The sequence below is a fragment of the Galeopterus variegatus genome, unplaced genomic scaffold, assembly GCF_000696425.1.
Source record: "Galeopterus variegatus unplaced genomic scaffold, G_variegatus-3.0.2 Scaffold887, whole genome shotgun sequence".
Taxonomy (NCBI): domain Eukaryota; kingdom Metazoa; phylum Chordata; class Mammalia; order Dermoptera; family Cynocephalidae; genus Galeopterus; species Galeopterus variegatus.
In genome coordinates this window covers 223657-246588 of record NW_007726998.1, presented here as the reverse complement: position 1 = coordinate 246588, position 22932 = coordinate 223657, and the positions used below count along the sequence as shown (strand labels likewise).

General features: G+C 35.6%; 1 protein-coding gene across 2 annotated transcripts in view; it reads left to right on the top strand.

Annotated features, from left to right (window-relative positions):
• UBR2 (ubiquitin protein ligase E3 component n-recognin 2) overlaps window positions 1-22932 on the top strand; it is a 130557-nt gene that overhangs the window by 65135 nt on the left and 42490 nt on the right. For both annotated transcript variants that reach the window (XM_008573183.1, XM_008573182.1), the window contains exons 12-25: window positions 5814-5977; window positions 6063-6162; window positions 8313-8441; window positions 9562-9745; window positions 12506-12567; window positions 13153-13263; window positions 13928-13993; window positions 15288-15410; window positions 15546-15609; window positions 16577-16701; window positions 19374-19426; window positions 21151-21253; window positions 22073-22121; window positions 22546-22700. In XM_008573183.1, coding sequence (XP_008571405.1) covers window positions 5814-5977; window positions 6063-6162; window positions 8313-8441; window positions 9562-9745; window positions 12506-12567; window positions 13153-13263; window positions 13928-13993; window positions 15288-15410; window positions 15546-15609; window positions 16577-16701; window positions 19374-19426; window positions 21151-21253; window positions 22073-22121; window positions 22546-22700 — 1488 coding nt within the window. The remainder of the gene's footprint in view (window positions 1-5813; window positions 5978-6062; window positions 6163-8312; window positions 8442-9561; window positions 9746-12505; window positions 12568-13152; window positions 13264-13927; window positions 13994-15287; window positions 15411-15545; window positions 15610-16576; window positions 16702-19373; window positions 19427-21150; window positions 21254-22072; window positions 22122-22545; window positions 22701-22932) is intronic.

The window sequence follows — 22932 nt, the reverse complement described above, 5'->3', positions numbered from 1 at the left end:
TTAGTTTAGTCAGGGTTGGGTTTGAGAAGCTTGTGAGACGATCCCGTGTGTATTCAAATCTGTTTCCCTCTTCCATTGATCTTTTTGTCCATTTCCACGCTAGTACTATAGTTGTTATAATTATTTATAGCTTAATATTCCCTTTTGATATCTTATATGGCTCTCCTTTCATTATTTTTTTTCTAAAAATTTCTTACTTATTCTTAGGACTTTCTTTAAAGATGAACTAAAATGAGTTTGTCAATTACCATAAACCACTTTGGGATTTTAATTGAGAAGATGATGTATTTATTGATTAATATGGGAAGAACTAATATCTTTGCAGTATTGAATAGCCCTGTCTAGAAATGTAATTCCTCCTCATTTATTCAAATGTTATTTTGTGTCCTTACTAAAAGCTTCAAGTTCTTACACATTTCTAAATTAAGTTTATGTGTTATATATTTTTGATGCAATCATATTTTTACATTTTTTAAAAGGCTACAGCTAGTATGTAGGAAAACTGACTTTTATATATCCATCTTATATTGATCTGGTCCACTTATTTCACTTTTTTTCTAATATTTTGTGTTGGTTCCTTGGAATCTCTATTATCTACAAATAATAATTTTTGGTTTTTTCTACTGTTTTAACTTTTTGTTTTTGTTTCTTACTCCTTTAGTTAGAAACACTGGGGAAATAGTATATGTATTCATTTATTCAAAACAGATTTATTTAGTACCTTTATTAACTAGGCACTGTTGTGGGTTCTGGGGATAAATACAGCAGTAAACAAAACAAAATTTATTGCCTAGTTGTGAGAAAGCAAATACACAAACAATTGCCTTTTATCCTAAATCCACTGTTGATAAGTGCTACAAAGTAGAAAAACAGGTTGAGGGAATAGAGTGTGACTGTGAAGGGATCATATTAGGGTGATCAGGGAAGCCCTCCCAGAGAGGTGATGTTAGAACAGAAACCTGAAGGAGTGAGAGAGTAAGTGATATAATCAACTGGTGGAAGAGCCTCCATTAGTAAAATTTCTGAGATAAGCACATTTGGCATTTTGGAGGAAAGAACCAAAAAAGGGCTGATGTTTCTAAAGTGAGTGGATGAGGAGAATCGTCAGTGGGGTCATTGAGTTTGGGGATGGGCAGTGCCAAACCTCTCAGGCCATTGTAAGAACTTTTGTCTTTTACACTGAGTGACATAAGGAGACACTGCAGAGTTTTGAGCAGAGACGTGATATCTGATTTACTTTTAGAAGGACCACTCTGAATAACAGCAACATCCTTGTCTGGTACCTGATTTGAATGGAAGTCCTTTCAAGTGTTTTAATATAATTACTGATGTGTTTGGCTTTATTTTTACCGTCTTAAAATTTTTTTCTGTTTGGCTTGCCTATTTTGTTTCTTTTTCTCTCCTTATTTCCCCTTTTTTAACTTGTTAGTTGTACATTTACTTAATATTCTTTTCAGGGTCACTCTGGAGCAACTTATTCAAAGTGTTAGTTCATGACAAAATAAACAACTTGTACCAGAATATGAATCAACATACTGCTGCTTTCAGGCAAAAACGTTGCTGTGAAAAAAACTTCAGATGAAGTAAACTGTAGTTTATAGTTGATTTACCTTCTTATGCAAACTTCTTGTCAAGAGAGTCAACAAGCAGTTTGCAGGCTGCTGGCCCATGGAACATACTTTGAGTAGCACTGCCCTAGAGGTTATATAGCATCCGTGACTTTGTTACAGTTGGGCACCACACTGCAGCCTTGCAAGGGTGGAAGTCTAGGCTCCCCACTCAGCCTTTGCTGGTGTGGGTGAGGATGGGAGTCACAGTTTTCTTTGGAGTTTTCTGGAGAAGAGGGATTATTGTTGCTAGGTTGGTGTCTTTCATCAGTTTTGGAAATTTTTGAGCCATTATTTCTTCAAATATGATTACTGCCCCATGTTTTCTCTCTCCCTGTCTCTCTCACTCATTGCCTTCTGATAGGACCTTCTTTATTTTAAAAATTGTAGAGGTTTTGAATGATCTTTTCCTCCCAAGAGGATTCCCCTTACCATCGTTAGGCAGTGAAAAGGAAGAAGATTTAATTTTGTAAGTAGACATGGGAGAACTGAAAGAAATGTGGCTCAAGGAGGTGGTTAGAATTTGGGGCTTATATACCTTATTTACAAAGGGAATGAAGTATGGAGAAGAGGGTAGGCAAAGGAAAAGAGGTTTAGGGCTCGGCAGGGGCAGAAGGCAGGGAGGCAGCTTATGGGAAGCTAACCAGGAAATGTGTAGTAAAAAAAAGGTTGTTTAGTAATGTTTGTTTTGCAGGTTCAGATCAATTTACGTGATAAGAGCTGCCCTCCTCCTAGTAAAGGAGAGGACACCTTCACAAAAAGGAAGTGTTGCTCTGTTTTTAGAGCTTTCTGTATCTGCTATTCCTCATTTGTCTTCAGCTCAAAATAATCCTTATGCCAAAGTTGCATATTTCGGGGTGGCATATTCTTGTCCCCTTAAGCAGATACAGTGAGGCTGATCAGGGATTGGACATGACTGCAGGTAGTTTCGGACAGACTCTGAGTCCCCAATTGAGAGCCTGGAGTGTTCACTGCTCTTTCTGCCCTTTATCAGGTTCTGAAGTCTGATCTTTGATCTTGTTCCCTCACTTTAGTAAGACTGCCACACCACTGCTTTGTTCTTGAGGCTTTCTGCTCTTCTCACATTGCCATCCCACATAGCTTCAGAATTTCGCAAATGTCTTGAGGGGAAAACCAGAAGAATGTTGCACTCAGTTCCCCACCTCTCTGTTCTTATTAGGATTGTGGCCTCTCCAACATCCTGAGACAGCTTAATTCTCAGCAGGTTTTTCTTACTAATAATAGCAGCTCTGCACAGACTCTTTCCAGGGATCTTTAATCCACTCTTACCCCACTCCCAGAATAGTCAAATGAGGAGGGGAAAGGAGCTGCAGAATGTTGGCTCACCCGGTCCTTTTGCTGTTCCCTTTCTCCAGGTTTTATCCCCTGGAGTCTTTGTTGTCTCAGCGGCTTTCTAATGCTTTCAAACTTTTTTTGTTTGTTTGTTTTGTTTTTTGTTTTTTTATTGAGCTTCACTAGTTATTCTTGACAGAAGTGTTTGTCGGCCTCATAACTGTCCATCATAACTGGAAGCTGAAGAGTACTCATATAATTTTTTGAAAAAACTTCATTAGTAACTCTTATGTGCATCCCTGGTTAAAAATAACTTGCCTTAGATATTAGTGAAATGTTTTACATTAGTGAAAAGCGGTATCGTTTGAATCAGAATTACCTTACAGTTAACTCAGTCTTCATTTTTAAATAGCTTAGTCAAGAACCAGTACTTATAATTCAAATAATTAAAGTATCATAGTTGTTCCCATTCATTTTACTAAATGTGCCCTCAGTCAGCATTATCCTTGTGTGCTGTAACATGTTTAGTTTAACTAAAAGTGTGTGCATAGACCATTATTATTATTCAGTGAAGTTTTTTAGAGTCTTAGGAGAGAAGTTGGCTCAATTTGAATATGCTGTTAGATATGTAATGAGCCTTGTAATACAAAATCAAATATGAATTATATAAAATGAATAAAAACTATAATTAAGGTAAGTAGTGGTGATGTTTTTTAAAGCAAAGTGAATTGCAGGCATAAAAATTAAGAAATTTTTTAGGGTAAGCGATAAGAAGTACAAGAACTGTAGACTAATGTTAGATATTTAATGTTGAAAATTACCTTGAAAGGTTACTAACAATCTGGACATAAGGTGATAAAGACAAGCACTTAAGGTTTTTTATCCTTTTCTGTTTGTAACTTTGGAAAATATGTTTCTCTAGTTATCTTTGTAGAAGGATAAATGCCTGAATAACTTCCCTGTTTTAATGGGACATTACTAATTGGCCACCCTATTAATTTTTTTATCTGGCACCCATTAAAGACAATTGGAATCTAATCCCAAACTATGCAGTAGGTGAACCATCTCTTTTAATATTCACCTGAAGCTGAAAATACTAATAAGTGCCTTGATTAGTGAGATTTACATTCACAATATTGAGTTGTCTCTCTACCAAACTTCAATCTACTAACTGCTTTAAGTCTTGTAAACTGGCTCTACAGGTTTTTTTCTTAGCTCAATGGAATTGAATCATACTCATTTAACTTCCTCAAAATCAACCAATACAATAAACAAAAAGGAAAATCCTTTTACTTAACCTATCAGCATACCCCACACCTCCTTTCAAACTTGACCTTAATGTTCACTGTCTAAGAAAATTTTACAGAAGTTAATCGTGTTGACTTTTGAGCTTCTTGGAGACCTAGCAATGTAATGATGATTTAAGAGTTTTCAAAGGTGTATTTAACTCCATAAATTTCCTCTTCTTCTGATGACTTTAGAACTTAACCTCTGCATTAGAATGTAGTTTTACTATATGCTTAGACTTCTTTCTTCTGCATTTTTGATCTTACTTTTTGATGCAACTTTCTGTATTGCTAATTACCTGATATTGACCGATGTGAGACTTGTTAAGTTGTAACCCAGCACCAATAACACCCTGGAACCTAGGAGAGATTAACTATCTAGAATAGAAAAGGGTAGAGGGGAATCATGATCTCTTGTATCAGAGTAAAAATGTGCTATTCAAAATAAAATTAGACTTTACCATGGCAAATTCAATCCATCAGAATGGCTAAGATCAAAATGTTTGAAGTTACATTGTATTATAGAGGGCATGAGGGGAAAGGCCCACAATGTAGGTAGACATATAAATTGTTAAGCCTCTTTGTGGGGACAATTTGGTGATAATGTGAAAATTTGTAAGAATGTACTCTTTAACCCAGTAATTCCACTTTTAGAAAGTTATTCTGTAAATATTCTTGTAACTGTACATGGTGGATGTTTATTGTAACATCTTTTATAATAGCATAAAACTGAAAACAATCCAAATGTCTTACCAGTAAGGGCCTGGCTAAATAAAGTGTGATACAAAAGTACACCTGGTGATAATTAAAAAGAATGAAGGAAATTTATATGAACTGATAAGGGAAAATCTCTAAAATATATCAAGTAAAAAAAGTACAGAATAGTATTTATAATATGCTGTCCTTGGGGGAAAGAAATAGATATTATTATACATATCCATAGTCATATACATATACACTTAATATACATTTAACCTATGTATTTTATACGTGTAAGTGTGTACATATATGTAATTATCATACACACATACATCATCTCTGAAAGAATGTGCAAGAAACTGCTAAACTCTTTGAACAGATCTCATGAAGTAGAAGACTTTTTACCTGTAGTATTTGACATTATTTACATGTATTTGCTTATTCAAAAATACATGAATATATACATCTATACATAGAGACAAAAACAATAAATCTTGACTAAGGAGATTAAGAGGAAATATGGTTTTATAATGAGTTCTAGAGAATCTGTGACATAAACCTCTGGATCCTAGAATAATTATACCGCACCATTTATAGGTGTCTAAATGTCTCAGTTAAGGAAAATTTGCAGCCTGGTTCAGACCTCCGACCCTGAATTATCTTTCAATAGTGAGCCTTGGATCTGTCTTCTAACATTCTGGCATCTTTCTGGCATCTGATATAATTGTTGCTTCATACACGTGGCAATTGGAGTAAGTAACTGTTATTTAGAAATAATGCTGTAATGTACTTAAGATATTATATAGTTGTATAGAAAAAGATTTGAAACCAAAAGAACTAAACAATGTTGGTGATTTTTTAAAAAATTTTTTTAGCTTCCTAGTAAATAGTTTTTCATTACCATGCCCTCTAATATACTTTGTTTCAGGCTCGAATGCTCATCACAGAAGAAAACCTAATGACCGTTATTATTAAGACTTTTATGGATCATTTGAGACATCGAGATGCCCAGGGCAGATTTCAATTTGAACGATACACCGCTTTACAAGCCTTCAAGTTTAGGAGAGTTCAGAGCCTTATTTTAGATCTCAAGTAAGCTTTTGTTTAATTATCAAACCAGTTGCAACTTATAAAATGTCAATGTTTATATATTCATTGCTATTTTTATCTTGTTCAGGTATGTGTTAATTAGCAAACCAACTGAATGGTCAGATGACCTGAGGCAGAAGTTCCTAGAAGGGTTTGATGCCTTTTTGGAATTACTGAAATGTATGCAAGTATGTATAAATTGACACTTTTTTTTCCTTTTTCCTTTTTCCTTTTTTTTTGGTTGGTTTTATTTTTGGTTTGGATTTGTTTGTGGTAATTGTTCATTGAACTGAACACCTTTCTGTCTAGGCATTTTTTGGGGGGGGCACATTTCCAAAAACTCAATTTAAATTGCTACAATTTGGACCAAGAAGCTCCTCTAATTGGAGACTCTCAGAAGGGTGTACAGGGAATGAGATCCCAACAAATGTTATGGCATCTACTGCTCTTTTGTATTTGGTAATTCTTTTGGTTACCATTAATGTTCTTTCTTTAGAGGTTGCAAGTTTATTTTTTTAAATATGTTTACTTGAAAGTATAATCAAGTTTTTATTTGAGAAACTATAATTTTGTTGTTGTTGTTTGTTTCCATATTCCTTGTTCTCTCCTTAGTGTGATATTTCTATAATATAGTGTGTAACCTATTCCCATGTTTCTCTTTTTTGGAAACATCCCCATATAGGAAACAGAATCTAGAAGTAGAAACCAACAGGTATATTTAACAACTTTTAACTGTAAGAAGATAGATGACATCTCTAAACATCTGAGCAAGTAGTATTATGATTTATTTAGTAGCCATCTGACTTTCTTAAGAAAAGAAAGTAACCAAAGTTGACCTATCATTTTAAGAACGCATTCTAGTTCCTAGGTTGAGTTGTAGTTCATGGGTGTTTAAAATATTAATGTATGGCTGTGTTTTTTTCACGAATCTGTATATGATTATTATGAATACTTTAGGTATTCTGTATTCTCTATTATTCAGTAAGTTTTGACATACCAGTGTAGTTAAGCTAGTTTCTAAAAAGTGACATTCTTTTTATATTAAAAGCTGCTTATCGGGCCGGCCCGGTGGCGCACTGGATAGTGCGCCGCTTGGGAAGCGCGGCGGCGCTCCCGTCCGAGGGTTCGGATCCCACATACAGACCGGCTCCCGCTCACTGGCTGAGCGAGGCGCGGGAGCAACGCCGAGGGTTGCAATCCCGTTGCCGGTCCCCGGTCCGGTGCGGGGGCAACACTGAGGGTTGCGATCCGTTGCTGGACACGGAAAAAAGACAAAAGACAAAAAATAAAAAAATAAAAAATAAAGGCTGCTTATCTTTTTCTTGTTTTGCCTTTTTTCAGGCTCTATGAAAGCTTTTAATTGCATATTGGGGAATGAATATAAAAACTTAGTTCCGGGCCGGCCCAGTGGCGCACTGGAGAGTGCGCCACTTGGTAGCGCGGCGGCGCTCCCGCCAAGGGTTCGGATCCCACGCCGAGGGTTCGGATCCCATGTGGAGACCGGTTCCCGCTCACTGGCTGAGCGTGGTGCGGGCGCAACACCGAGGGTTGCGATCCCGTTACCGGTCAGTAAAAAAAAAAAAAAAGACAAAAAAAAACTTAGTTCCAATACATTATAAAATGTATTTATATATTCAATAACATTTTAAAAGCCTGTCAAATTTCTTCTGACAATTAGCTCTAAAGATAATAGAGCTAAAAAGGAATTCGAAAGATTGTTGCAGGGGAAGTGCTGTACTATCTTATTGTCTAAAACAGCTATAGAAGATTGCCTCTAAAATAATTTCTTTTATACTTTACTGGGATTTTTTATTTGTATTTTAGAAAATGTTATCTAAACATATAATTTAAAAAACTAGACTTCTCATACTACTTGAAGCTTCCTGTTAAACGTTTTACCTTGTATGTTTTTATAATCAACATATATTTCTTCCGGGCCGGCCCGGTGGCGCACTGCCCCACCATCTCTTCCCAGCAACCTGGGAGAACCTGGCCCGATGCCCAAGGGCAAAACTGGTCTGTCCCTCCTTCCTGCCAGGGTTGAAGGGTGACCAGCTCCTTCCTCCCCACCCTCCACTGGTGCTTGGAGCCCGGCCGTGTTTGTGCCACTCCACACAGCTGGGTCATGGCCAGCCGCTTGGGGGTGATTTTAAAAATAAAAGATAACTTGGTAGATATTTTTTTTTCCAGTTTTTATTGAGTGAAAATGTCAAACCTTGCATCAGTCATGCAAAAAAAAAAAAAAAAAAAAAAAAAAAAAAAAACATATATTTCTTAGGTTTCCATGTGAGAAAAAAACTATAATTTTAACTCATAAAATTTTTTCACTTTCTTTAAGGGGATGGATCCAATTACACGTCAAGTAGGACAGCATATTGAAATGGAACCAGAGTGGGAAGCAGCCTTTACACTACAAATGAAATTAACACATGTCATTTCAATGATGCAAGACTGGTGTGCTCTAGATGTGAGTTTCTTCTAGGGGTGGGAGATAGGAAGAAAACAGAGGAGGGGGATAAGCAGATTCCTATGTAAATTTTGAAGAGGTTTGGAGAAAATAGTGGTGATACTTAACTCATGAAAAATCATATTTTCCCCTTCCACCGATAAATTTAATAAAATTTTAAAAGTAAAAATCTAAAGCCTTAGAAAAAAACTTTAAAAATAGGGGAGAAAATAATTCACACTCTCCCTTTCCTAATGTAACTATCTTCATTTTATTCATAAGCCCTTCTAGACTTTAAGCATATAAAAACAGTAGTTTATAAATTTATCCAAAAATAAAGTTTTACTATTGGTACATTTGTTCTGTGTCTTAAAATGATTTTGGCCTTCCTTTGGCAATAGTCTAGATGAGAGCTATTAGTTAGGGGGTTAAGGAAGGCTTCCATGACATCTGAACAGTGTATAAAAGTTAACTGAACAAAGGGAAAAGAATATTCCTGACTGAGAAGACAACTCGATCATGTTCTGTGATTAGATGGCCTATGGTTGTTCCAGGAGCTATGAGAAGGCTGTATGGCTGGAGCACAGAGGTTGAAGGTGGAGAGCTAGGCAGGGGCCTGGCTTCACAGGACCTTGGAGGCCATGGAAAGAAATTTGGACTTTATTCTAATTGAAGTGGGAAGCCATCAGAGACTACCAAGCAGGAAAGTGACATGATCCAATTTACGTGTTTTTAAAAATTACTCTGTATGGCAAAGGGATGGAGGGAGTAAGAGTTGAGGCAGGAAATTTTGATAGAGATGGTTGCCAGTGCCTTGGAGGTACTGGAGATAGAGAAAAGTGGCGAGTTTTGAGAGAAATTTAGAAGATGAAATTTTCAGCTTGGTAATAGATTGAACAATGGGGAATGAGGGAAAGGAGGGTGTTGAAATAACTTGTGCATTTCCACAGCTGTATGGATAAAGGGGTCTTTCACTAAGACGGAACACTGGAAGAGGGACCGAGTATGGGAGGGAGGATTGAGTTTGGTTTCGCTCATATTGTTATTTGAGGTACTTACTCATCATTAAATTTGAGGTGTTTATTCAATGTTGTAGAAACCCAACCTTTTGAGTAACTTGCAGAAAAACCCTCTTTTTTAGGAAAAAGTGTTAATTGAAGCTTACAAGAAATGCCTGGCTGTACTGATGCAGTGTCATGGTGGTTTTACGGATGGTGAACAGCCAATCTCACTAAGCTTTTGTGGACATTCAGTGGAAACTATCAGATACTGTGTTTCTCAAGAAAAAGTTAGCATTCACCTCCCAGTTTCTCGCTTACTTGCAGGTAAATCATATGCCCTAAAAAAGAACTCTAAAAATATCTTTTAAGTTGTTGTTTGTGCTTAATATTTATGAATACCTACTATGCACCAGGCATTATTCCAAGAGTTTGTTTGGTTGGTTGGTTGGTTGTTTTGGGGGGTTTTTTTGGCGGCTGGGCGGTACAGGGAACCGAACCCTTGACCTTGGTGTTACAAGGCCAGGCCACGCTCTAACCAACTGAGCTAACCGGCCAGCCACCAAGAGTTTTATATACATTAACTTATTTAATCATGACATGGGCCTGTGATAAAGTTCACTTTTACAAGATGGGAAGATTAAGACATAGTGACTTGCTTAGTGTCAGGCAGCAAAAAAGAATTCAGACTTGGCATTTTGAAGCAGTTTGGCATCAGAGGCCCTGTTTATAACCATTGTACCATAGTGGTTCTTCAGACTTCTTAAATACAGGTACCATATGTTTTATTGTTTAACTCAATGTAGCTTCAAGGTCTGTGTTGTTACAATTCAAGCTAATCTATCACTTAAATGACTGCTAATAAATTGAAACCACCCTGGATTTTCTCTCCTTCTAAACTTTCTTGCTCATACATTTATTGGAAATGTTTTAAGCAGCAGGTCAAGAGCAAGTGCTATATTGGGGTGATAGTTTTTATAATCTCAAGTAGTTGGTTTACAAGCCATTTAAAATTGGTGGACTGTCTGAAGCTGCCACGTGGCAGCATTCAGAGACTTTGAATATGCACTTATCCATCTCTGCAGACTTATTTCGGTACAGCTTCCATATTTCTTGAGTATTCTTATCCTGCTCACACACTATTGTTCCCTTTAGTTCCATTTTAAGTCAGAACAGAAAGAAATTCTGAAGGTAGATATTTTTAATCATTTCAGAATATGTAATTTATCTTAAGTTTGTGGCTCAGGAACTTAATGTGATATGAAGGTGGTTTTTTTGCGTTTTTTGTTTTATTTTCCTGGAAGAGATTACAAAGAGTTGGTATCATCTTTTCCTTAAATGTTTGGTAGAATTCACCAGTGTAACCATCTAATACTTTAGTGTTTAGAAGGTTATTAACTACTGATTCAATTTCAGTAATAGAGATAAGCCTGTTTAGGATACCTATTTCTCCTTATGTGAGCTTTGATAGTTTGTATCTTTCAAGGAATTAATCCATTTCATCTAAGTTATGAAATTTATGGTCCTAGCATTGTTCATAGTGTTCCTTCATTATCCTTCCAATGTACATGAGCTCAATAGTAATGATCCCTCTTTCGTTCTGAAGGCATTTTTTCCATTTTTCTGAGCATTATTGCTTTATCCTACTGATAGACACTCGCATTCCAGCAGTCTTTAGGGAATGTTATTGAAGTCATGGTGATTTAAAATAACTTTGAGGCTTATGAAGTTGTTATCCTTAGACATATGAATATCGAAATAGTACAAGAGGTAATTATCTAGGATTAAACTGGTTTTTGTTTGGTGTTTTGTTTTGTTTTGGTGGCTAGCCGGTACAGGGATAGAACCCTGGACCTTGATGTTATCAGCACCACGCCCTAACCAACTGAGCTAACTAAACAGCCAGCCCCACCTAGGATGAAATTGTGATCATAAGAAGACATCTCTCTTATTCCTCTAACTTGTTCAGGTCCAGTTTCAGTTGTTTTGAGCAACTGAACTGTTGATTCTCAACATAGGCAACTGATAGCATGGTGTTATGGGAAAGTATTGCACTAGAAGTCAGGAAAGTGAGTCCTGTCTCCAATTCATCTACTAATCTCTTCAGCCTTTAAAAATCTGATTGTTTGGGTAGAAGATGATGCTGATAGTTATCCACAATGAAAAAAATCAGTACTGTAAAAATGTACTAATTTTTATCTAGGTTTTTACCTCCCTCAAATCTGTTCAGTGAATATTTGTCATTATTCATTTCACTGTATTTGATAAACCTTGGCCTGAATGCTTAAAATTTAATTGGAGAGCTAAGTAAATATACACAAAACAGTTCATGAACAAGTTGGAGCATGTGCTGATGGAGCTGGAACAATCAATGTTGAGAACAAGTTATTAGAGTGAGATTAATAATACAGGTCTTACTGGATGAGGAAAGTCTCAAACTAGGCTTGAGCTAGTATATATTAAGATTGTAAAGAACATTCTCCATCTAGGCAACAACATAAACAGGACACAAGCAGTATGAACTAAAGGTGATCTTTAAAAGACTCCCTTGAGTTTAGGAACTAAAGAGGCTGTGATCCTAAACTGGAAGTTGGGATGGTGGGGGGTGGGGACAGGACTTAATTCTGAGGTCAAAATCAGTGCAGACCGTGAATCCCAGAGCCAGTTTTTCTGTTTAGTTGCCAGAAGGATCTCTCACTACTATACTTTAAATGAGATCAAACACCATGGCCCAGCGAAATGTGACTCTTAAGGATGGCATGACATGTATAAATTGTTTTGATAGTTATATGGCTGCTTTTGCTGTGTTTGTACATCTAATCTTTACTTCTAAAAATGTCATCAGTGTATGTTGGTACATGTAATTAAGGCTAGTTCTAAATGTGCCTTCAGTACAGATTCATGAGAGTAACCATTGAAACGTTTCATTTATGGGTATAATTCATTTTATATCTTAATTTGTAATCTGATAGGTTCCCAAAGAGAAAAGAAGTTAGATATAAAGTTCAGTGAATATTTAGGCGTTTTTCCTTAAATGATTTTCACTTATAGAAATACTTTTTTGTGGTTTTTTTTTCCCCCATGCAGGTTTGCATGTATTATTAAGCAAAAGTGAAGTGGCATATAAATTTCCAGAGCTTCTACCTCTAGTAAGTGGTGCTGACATTTAATAGCAAATATCTATTTATTATGTTTCTCGTATTTGAAATCATTTTGAAACAAAGTTTATTAGTCTGGGTTCTCCAGAAAAAAAGAACCAATAGGATGTGTGTATGTATGTAGAGAGAGAGAGAAAGGGAGAGAGATTTGTTTGTTTATGAGGGCTGGCAAGTCTGAAATCTGCAGGGCAACCCAGCAGACCAGAGAGAGCCAGGGAAGAGTTGACATTGCAGTCTGGAATACAAAGGCAATCATGGAAGCAGAATCCCTTCTTCTTCGGGGGACCTCAGTCTTTTCTCTTAAAACCTTTGACTAAATTGATGAGGCCCACCCAACTTATGGAAGGTAATCTGCTTTATTTGAAGCCTACTGATTTAAATGTTAATCACATTTAAAAAATATCTTCACAGTAACATCTAGACTTGTGTTGACCATAAACTTGGGTACATCAGTCTAACTAGGTTGGCACGTAAAATTAACTATCACACAAACATATCTTGAACTAGTTTTAACTTGGTTTTTATAAAATCATTCATCCCTATCAATCATCCTTCTGTTTTGTTTTGTCTGTACAGAGTGAACTTAGCCCACCCATGTTGATAGAACACCCTCTTAGATGTCTTGTTTTATGTGCCCAAGTACATGCTGGAATGTGGAGAAGAAATGGGTTCTCTCTAGTAAACCAGGTAACTATTTTTTAATTCTGTGGAGAGTTTTCATTCCATTCCGTGGCTTCTGGTGAAGGTTATAATTTTCAATGGACTTAATCAATATAAGTTGAGTACCTATATTGAAATTGTTTGTAAAGATAAATGTAATGACAAACCAAAAAGTTTCTTAGAATTTTTATTCATAGTTTGTCAAGAAATAATGTCAAAAGTAGAAATGAACAACAGTGGTCTTAACTTTCACTTGAAATAATTTTTTAGAAGAAAGTTGAATATTTAAAAAATAAAAATCTAGATTTTATTTAAATTAAGTTTAGTTAGATGATAAAAGTCCTTTTAGTATAGCTCTGAAATTGAGGTTTTAATTTTTAAACTTCACCAAGGCTTGGTATGAATTTTTTTCCATTTTCTTTAGCTCTAAACCTTCCTGAGACAACAACCTTTTACTTTGGTGGGAGTCTCAGAGAGTTGGCTGCAAAATAAGAACCATAGAGTGAACATTTCAGTCTGGAAATTTCTAATTAATTAATCTGTACTAAGGTGGTGTTAACTGTTCAGGAAACCATGCCACACACACAATGATACTTGTCCTTAAACAAACACATACGCTTTTTGGGAGGAATGAGGAGAGGAGGGAGCTGTGCTAATAAAAACTTACCCAATATAATTGATTATTTTTTAGATTTATTACTACCATGATGTGAAATGCAGACGTGAGATGTTTGACAAGGATATTGTAATGCTTCAGGTAATGAGTTAAAAGCATTGAACTTAGCAGATGTGGGGAAGTCTTTTTGTACAGAACGCAGTCACTTACGATCACTCTCAAATCTTTAACTTCTGTCTAGTCTTAATTACTAAGCTCCAAATTCACATGGCCAACAGCCTGTAGAACATTTCCATCTAGATTTCCTGGACACATCTCACATTTAACATATACAAAATAACTCCATTTATTTCCTCCACACCTTCTTCCTGTCTTAGGTTTCCTACTTTGGAGAATTGTTCCACAGTGTTCCCACTTGCTAAAGTCAGAAACATGAAAGCCATTCTTTCTTCATTGTCCTCTGATTCTTTAATTTTAAACTCCTTATAATACTTACCTATATCAAAGTTCCCTGAATTTGCTGAGCTCTCTCTTCAGTCTTAAATTCTGCACATTTATTTTTTTTGCTCCCTAGATTACACACTCCTTCCTTTTTCGTTCACCTAGCTAACTTATCTTCCTTCATGTCTTAGTGCTTAGTTTAGTATCACTTTCTCCAGGAATCCTTCTGAGGTACACTAAAACTTGGCTGAGTATCCCTTTTGTGAGGACCCACAGCATGGTTACTTATCCTTGCCACAGCACTCACAACTCTGGATTGTGATTACCTGTTCACTTTTCATCCACCCCGCCAAGCCGTGGCAACTGTATCTTGTTTCTGTTTTTGTCCCTATCGCCTAGCACAGTGCTTGTCACAAAATAGTTGTTCGTGTTATTGCTGAATGGATTTAGTAATTATAGAAAAATAAAGTTAAGAAATGTAAATTTTAAAAAAAAATCATTGGTTCAAAATAAATTAAAATCCAGGTTGATATAGAATTTGTGCAAATGGAATTAAAGGAGAATTGAAACTAATATTTAAAAGCTTTCATTTCAGTTAGTATAGTGCTTACCACAGAAAAAAATAGATTGAGAGATGTAGACAATGATCAGAGAACCCTGAAGTAAAACTTTGGAACCAAATTCATAGGCATACAATTATTTCAAAGCATTAAAAAGAAAGAGAACTCATAGTCCATGTTATTCTGATGTGTGGGTTGAGGTTTTGTTTTGTTTGTGTGTGTTTTGTTTTGTTTTAACAGCTTAGATTCCTGTCTACACTTGTCAGCTCCTACAAGTAGGGATTTGGGCTAAATGGGTTTCCATCTTTTATTGGGATTGGTGAACAAGTAAGCTACATTCTCTTGTGCAAACCAAAATATCTCTCACTAATTGTTTAGTGGCCCTTTTGACCTTCCTCTCTTCCTTTATTTCAAACATTTAAAAAACAAAAAAGACAGGTGTCTCCATGATGGATCCAAATCATTTCCTGATGATAATGCTCAGCCGCTTTGAACTTTATCACGTTTTCAGTACTCAAGACTATGGGAAAAGATTTTGTTCTGATATTACCCATAAGGTAAGAACGTATTTTATGAGACCACCACACATTGCTAAAGAAGCATCTTTCATTATTTTTGGATATGTTAATCATGTGAGATAATACAGTATGCATATTCTTATCTCTGAAATTTGTCTTCTGCCCTTGTTATAGGATGTTGTTCAGCAGAATAATACTCTAATAGAAGAAATGCTGTACCTCATTATAATGCTTGTTGGTAAGTTTAGATTGTTTGATATTATAAATTACATTGGATTTTGTGGTAGCAAGTAGTTCAGAATTTCTGAACTGTGTTTCTTTGTTTTGAGGGGGATACTCAGTTTTAGGGAAAAGGGACTGAAATATCCCTCCTTCCCTCCCCTCTGCTTACTGTAATGTTGAGAGTAACAGCACTGTGATGCTTTGGAAAAAGTAGAGTGTACAACTACTGCAGCAGAATGAACTGGAAGACTTTTATGTTTTGAGAAAAAAAATGGGGACATTAGAATTTAGCAAGCAAGGAATAGGATATTTAGGAGCTACTTGCTGTTACTTTATATCTTAGCTGTATTGCTCTCCATGGTTTTGTGGTGCAAAAGCATCTTCTTCAGATATAATAATTTCAAGTTAATGGAGACCTATGGATAATAGATGTGGATTTCTTCTCTTATTACCTATATTTTCATTCTTTCCCCACCCCCGCATGTTTCCCATTCTATTATCCCTTACCTTCTCCCCCTCCCCTGCTTCAGACCCTCTATAGTCCATAGAGCAGAGAATCCTGGCTACTGTCAGGAGGTGATACCAATGAAGAAGGTCTCAGAAGGTGTTATCTTATTTGCCACTAAATACGAGAAAGGAAGGTTCTTCCTTCTTGCTGACACAGGAGGATGGAGTGAAAACAGTTTCCATGACCACATCTTGACTACATCTAATCCCTTCCCACCCTTTTGATCCCATTCTTCCAAAATAGCAACCTGAGCTCTCTCCACTGCCTAAAGCCTGCACTCACCTGTTGTGTCTGAGACTCAGAAGTATGGTCGGGAGCTGTTCTGTACTTAGCTTATCACCAGACTGGTCATTGCTTTCTCATTGAGAGACTTAAATAGAGAAATATATTGTGTTGCATGAATTATAAGTGTACATTAGTAAGTACTGCAATTATGTTAAATGTGTGTATATACATACTTTTTCATTTTTGACAGGAGAGAGATTTAGTCCTGGAGTTGGACAGGTAAATGCTACAGATGAAATTAAGCGGGAGATTATCCATCAGTTAAGCATCAAACCTATGGCTCATAGTGAATTGGTAAAGTCTTTACCTGAAGATGTAAGTACCTACGTTGTTAAAAAGAACATAGAAATCTTTCCCTATCTATCAGTCTAGTATGTATAGATTTACCTTTATATACCTTTCTCACAATTGTCAAAACTACAGCTCTAGAATGTGTCTCGTGAATCTTTAGTCTCTCTTATTATAAATAATTAGAAAAAGAGAATACTACGGACTAGGACTAGAAAGCAGAAAAGGAATAAAATCTCTTCTAGTAAAGCCTTGAAACACATAAGCATGCTGAAAAAGTAAACCCAGTCCCTGGAACTGAATTTTTGTATCCATTAGCGAAAGGTCATTACAGGGTCTTTTTTTTTTTTTTTCCTTTTTTTCTTTTTTTTTTTTTTTCCTTTTTTTCTTTTTTTTTTTTTTTCCTTTTTTTCTTTTTTTTTTTTTTTCCTTTTTTTCTTTTTTTTTTTTTTTCCTTTTTTTCTTTTTTTTTTTTTTTCCTTTTTTTCTTTTTTTTTTTTTTTCCTTTTTTTCTTTTTTTTTTTTTTTCCTTTTTGTCTTTTTTTCTGACCCGTAACGGGATCGCAACCCTCGGTGTTGCGCCCGCACCGCGCTCAGCCAGTGAGCGGGAACCGGTCTCCACATGGGATCCGAACCCCTGGTGGGAGCGCTGCCGCGCTCCCAAGCAGCACCGCCGCGCTCTCAAGCAGCGCACTTCTCCAGTGCGCCACCGGGCCGGCCCAGGCCATTATAGGGTCTTTAGTACAAAGTTGCCATAGGTATACATAACGCTTTATAACCTAGTATATAGAGGAAGAGAGTGAGAAATACTTGCTCACCAGTGTTGAGTAGATTAAGTTTTCCAGAGCTTTTTCCTTCTCAAATGACTCTCCTTCTTAATAACAAGCCATTATTTCATTTTCCTTGAATATACAATAATAGTCATGATGACATTCATAGGTTGAATTGCAACTATTTTTTCTCATAGGTTGGTACGTTCCTCAGCCTCTTCAGTGTGGGGCTTTTCAGAAATTCAGTGCTTATAACTGGGAAAGGACTTCATTTACGTTGAGGTTTTTCAAACTATTTTCCCAAATTTGAAACAGTGATCAATCTATCTTATCTTTGTTGCATAGATTTCAATCTTTCTTATCTTTTTTGGATAGTATTCTTTTAAACTTTGTACCATGAAAAATTTCAGACATCTACAGAAATAGAAAACATAGTACATACAGCAAACCCATCACCAGCTGCAACAGATGTTCGGTCTTATTTCATCTAGACCTCAACTACTAACCCCTGTGTCCCCACTAGATTTACCATTTTATCTATAAGTGGGACTATATGTATATAGAACAGTGGATCTCAACCAGGAACTATTTTGCCCCCGAGAGGACATTTGGCAATGTCATTACTTGGCAGGGTGTGAGATGCCACTGGTATGTAGTGGTAAAGGCCCAGAATACTGCTAAACATTCTACAATGCACAGGACAGCTCCCCACAACAAAGAATTATCTTGTCTAAATCTCAGTAGCTTCGTGGTTGAGAAACTCTAATCTATAGCTTTTAAAAAAAACAGGAATTTATCTATATATCATTAGCACGCTTTTAAAACAATAACAATTATTTCTAGTCAGTATAAAAATTGCTTGTACTTTTTAATGCAGAAAATGAACCCCAAATTGTTAGATGAGGAATCAATTATAATTTAACCTAGACTTTCAGGCAGAATAAAATCTAAAACAGCATATTTAAAGTGGTATATGCCTTTGCACAGTTAAACTGACTCATGAAGCATTTGGGCCAGTGCACTGTTCACTTCCATCTGTTTTGGCAGGCTCATTTGTGCCCAGCATTTGGGAGCCCTTTGTATCAATTGCTTTGACAAGGGTCCCCTTAATCAGCTTACTAGAAATCAGTTTGAGATGGATATGATGAGGCTTCTGTGCTGTTGCTGGGATTGGGAGAAATAAAACATGCAATTTAAGTGGGGGAAAAAAAAGTGAGATATGCCTTATACAAGGTGATGGCAACTTTACAAGTATTTCCAGAAGTTTTGGCCAGAGTTCTTATTAACATCTTGTCATGAGTGGGATATGATTTGGGAAGTGCTGTTTTATTGAAAATAGATGAGAAATTACTGTAATTATTTCACAAAATGTTACAAATATTTTACATAATTTTTGTTTAAATGTTTGTATACTTTTGAAATGTCTTACCTTGATTTCAAAAAATTCTTACCGGGCCGGCCCGGTGGTGCACTGGAGAGTGCGCCGCTTGGGAGCGCGGTGGCGCTCCCACCGAGGGTTCGGATCCCATGTGGAGACCGGTTCCCGCTCACTGGCTAAGCGCAGTGCGGGCGCAGCACTGAGGGTTGCGATCCCGTTGCCGGTCCCCAGTGCGGGCGCGACACCGAGGGTTGCAATCCCGTTACCGGTCAGTAAAAAAGACAAAAAGGGAAAAAAAAAAATTATTACCATTGCTTTTGAAATGTCTTACCTTGATTTCAAAAAATTATATCGATTTGAATAAATGCCAGCTTACCAAATAAATGTGCCTAATTGTATATTAATCATCATGTTTACTATAGGATTCTCATCTGTAAAAATGGAGATGATAATATATCTCATAGGGTTGTACTGAGCGTAAAGCACAATGCTTGGAGTACTAGCAGTTATTATTAACATGAAACACAGTTACTTGTTTCCTGTACCTTTAGGAGAACAAGGAGACTGGCATGGAGAGCGTAATTGAAGCAGTTGCCCATTTCAAGTGAGTTTGCTTCCTATTATTTCATGTTCTTTATATATATACATATATATATATATATATATATATTCTTTTTTTTAGCGTTTCTATTGATGGAACTGAGAATAAAGTTGATGCTTTCAGAGAGTAAGAAACATTTTCAAATTATAATACTCAATTAGATTTCTCACTGGTATTTCACTTTTATGATCTAGCCAACTTAAAGTAGTGTAATGAGGGTTTTCATTGCATTCAGAATAGGTGTCCATAGCTGTTGGTTTCAAATAATAGAAATTAACCTACACAGTGATCTAAGTAAATATATAATGAGTCCTTAAAATTGCTTTCTTTGTTTACATTTGAATGTGTCGCCTAAGTTGTGGGATGACCTCTGAATGCTGCTTTCTCCAGTGTCCATGTTCACCAGTTAATGTACTAGTTTATCCCCTTAAAGTTGTTGATGTGATTTTTAATCCTGTTCTTTCCCTGCTCCCCACCCCGATAGCAGTGTCTTTACTTTTGTTGATTATAAAAGACAATGTGTTTTTAGAGGAAATATGGAAAAGTATGAAGAAAAAATATTGCCCATAATGTTCTACAACCTTTTTTTAAATTAAATTTTAATGGATATTTCTATATGTTTGTCTTTTGGAGTTTTGTTTTATTTTTGTACTTAATATGCCTTGTATAGACCTACTTCATTTTTTACTTCCTAGTCCTGTACTGTGTGTATTTAACCTCTTCCCTATTAATGGATATTTAATCGCCACATTTTCTATATTATAAACAAGTATTGAACATCCTTGTACATATCATTGACGTAGGTATCTTTGACTGTGGAAGTGTTTCTTGGAGGATTTTTCAGATGAAAAGAAGGCATGTATTACATTTTGATACATACTTCCAAATTGCCTTTCCAAAAATGTCATCAGTTTACACTCACACTAGCAATATTTGAGAGTACCCCACAACTTTGCGACATACTTTGATGTGTTCTGCCTTTTAATTTCTACACATTAGATGGGTGGAAAATATTACCTTATTTTAACTTAGATCGCTCTTAACTTCCAGTGAGTTTGAGCATCTTTCCATGAGTTTATTGGTCATTTATATCTATTCATACTTTAGTGCATTTTTCTTTGTGTTTTTTTGTCCCTATCTTATTCTTTCATGAGCATTTTTTTATAGAGATCTTAATCCTCATTATATTAAATACAAGTATATTATATTAATTACAAGTACTTCCTCTCAGTCTGTCATTTGATTTTTAACTGTTCATGGTGTCATTTCACACAAATGTTTTGAAAAATCTTTGTTTCTTATTCAGCTTCTGGGTTTTGTAGCTTGCTTATAGGAAGATTCTCTAAACCCCAATATTGTACCTGCTGTTTTCCACTTGATAGAACTTATCACAGACATCTTTACATGTTACAGTACGGAAACTAGCATCACTTTTAATGATGTTCAATTCTTTGGAGATGTTGTAATTTATGTAACCTATTTCCTGTTGTTAGATTTTAAATTGTTCACTTGTCATGTTAGTGTAAATTCAAAGTGGACACATGAGATAAAATGAATAAACGTAAAGCTTTGGATTTAGATTTCGAAATTAACCCACAGAAAATAGTTCCAGTTTAACATTCACCAGCAGTATATGAGAGCTCTGCTTTCTTACTGTAATGTTTGAGATGTCTAATGAATTAGTGTTTGACTTTAGTAATAATATTCTAAGGGACTTTCTTTCATAGGAAACCTGGATTAACAGGACGAGGCATGTATGAACTGAAACCAGAATGTGCCAAAGAGTTCAACTTGTATTTCTATCACTTTTCAAGGGCAGAGCAGTCCAAGGTAATTGGGAAAATTAAAAGTATAATGGGAAAGGGTTGGATTTTTTTTTTTCCTAACCAACTTTTACTGCTTTCTACAGGTTGAAAAAGGATATATTTTTATTGTAGGAAATTTGGAGAATATAAAAAAGAAATATGCCATGACTTAGGAGTAAGTAGAGAAAAAAATAAATAAAAGAAAAACGATATGAAGAAGGAAGTACAAATTACATAGAATACCACTGCCTAACATTTTGGATTTCCCCCCAATGTTTTGTGCATCTATATATAACATCTATGAAATTATATACATGCTCATACATATATGATTGTATTTTATTGGCTTCTGAAGATAAATGTTCAACTTGTATTATAATCATTTAGCCTATTTTACTCACATTTCAGAATTGGTACCATTTAACATGCTTTTCCATAGAGATTTATGCAGGTTTCCAAATTATTTTTGGGTAGTTAAATTTTGCCTTTAGCAATATTAAAATACTTTTTCAAAAATGGCATTAAACAAAACTTACACATAAATATTTTATTTAATTTTTTATGCATGTCATGGAGTTCACACCTAAATAAATTTTTAAATTTTGGTTTGTACATGTTTCCTTTGCATTTTAAAGCAACAAAGAGCTCATTTGGGGATTTACTTAGGGGGGAAACATTCATCTTGATATATCAATGGGGGAGAGGTGATACAACAATAAGGATAAAAATCTTCTAAAATCAGAAGATAATACAACAGAGATTGACTTATGTCTCTAGTTTTTAATATCAAGTTGTTTTGTGCTACTAATCCCCTGTCCAAATTACTTTTTTTTTTTTTAATTAGGCAGAAGAAGCTCAGCGGAAATTGAAAAGAAAAAATAGAGAAGATACAGGTACTTTATATCTTTTTTTCCAAAAATCTCAGTCTATTTTACTTATAAAGTATTGTTTTCTATTAACTGTGATGATTGTCCTGGTGGAATGAGAAAGCTAAATATAAGCTTTCAGTGAACATTCTTCTATTCAAAGGAATAATAAGTATATTAATTAGAAATATTCTGTACTGAGCCACCTGCGGGTTAATGGTTTTATCTCAGATCTTAAGACGTTTCTAGGGAGAAGAAAGCCTTTCCTTTGTATTGCCACTATTGGTGTAGCTGTTTTTATGAATTTGACTGACCTTGGGAAGGTAAAATAAGCTTTAAAATGTGTGCTAATGAATATTCTTTGAATGAAGACTATCAAAAATATCTAACAAAGGAATAGTTTCTTTTAAGCAAGTTCTACAAAAGAAACCAGTAATAACTTTATTTTCAGCACTTCCACCTCCTGTTTTGCCTCCATTCTGCCCTCTATTTGCAAGTCTGGTTAACATTTTGCAGTCAGATGTCATGTTGTATATCATGGAAACAATACTGCAATGGGCCGTAGAACGTAATGGATATGCCTGGTCAGAGTCCATGCTGCAAAGGGTAGGTGTGAAGACATTTCTTACTTTTAGTGTATTGTAGTAAAAGCCGAAAAGAGTCCTCACACAGGAAGATTAGGACAAAAAATGTACTGTTACCTTCATTTAAAATCTAGCATATTGTTAGACAATGAAAATGAGTGCTTTTGTGTTTGACAATGAAAATTAGTTCCTGGCAGATATTTTTATAACACATGATCATGATTACCTCAGTCCCATTGTCCAATCTGTCTCTC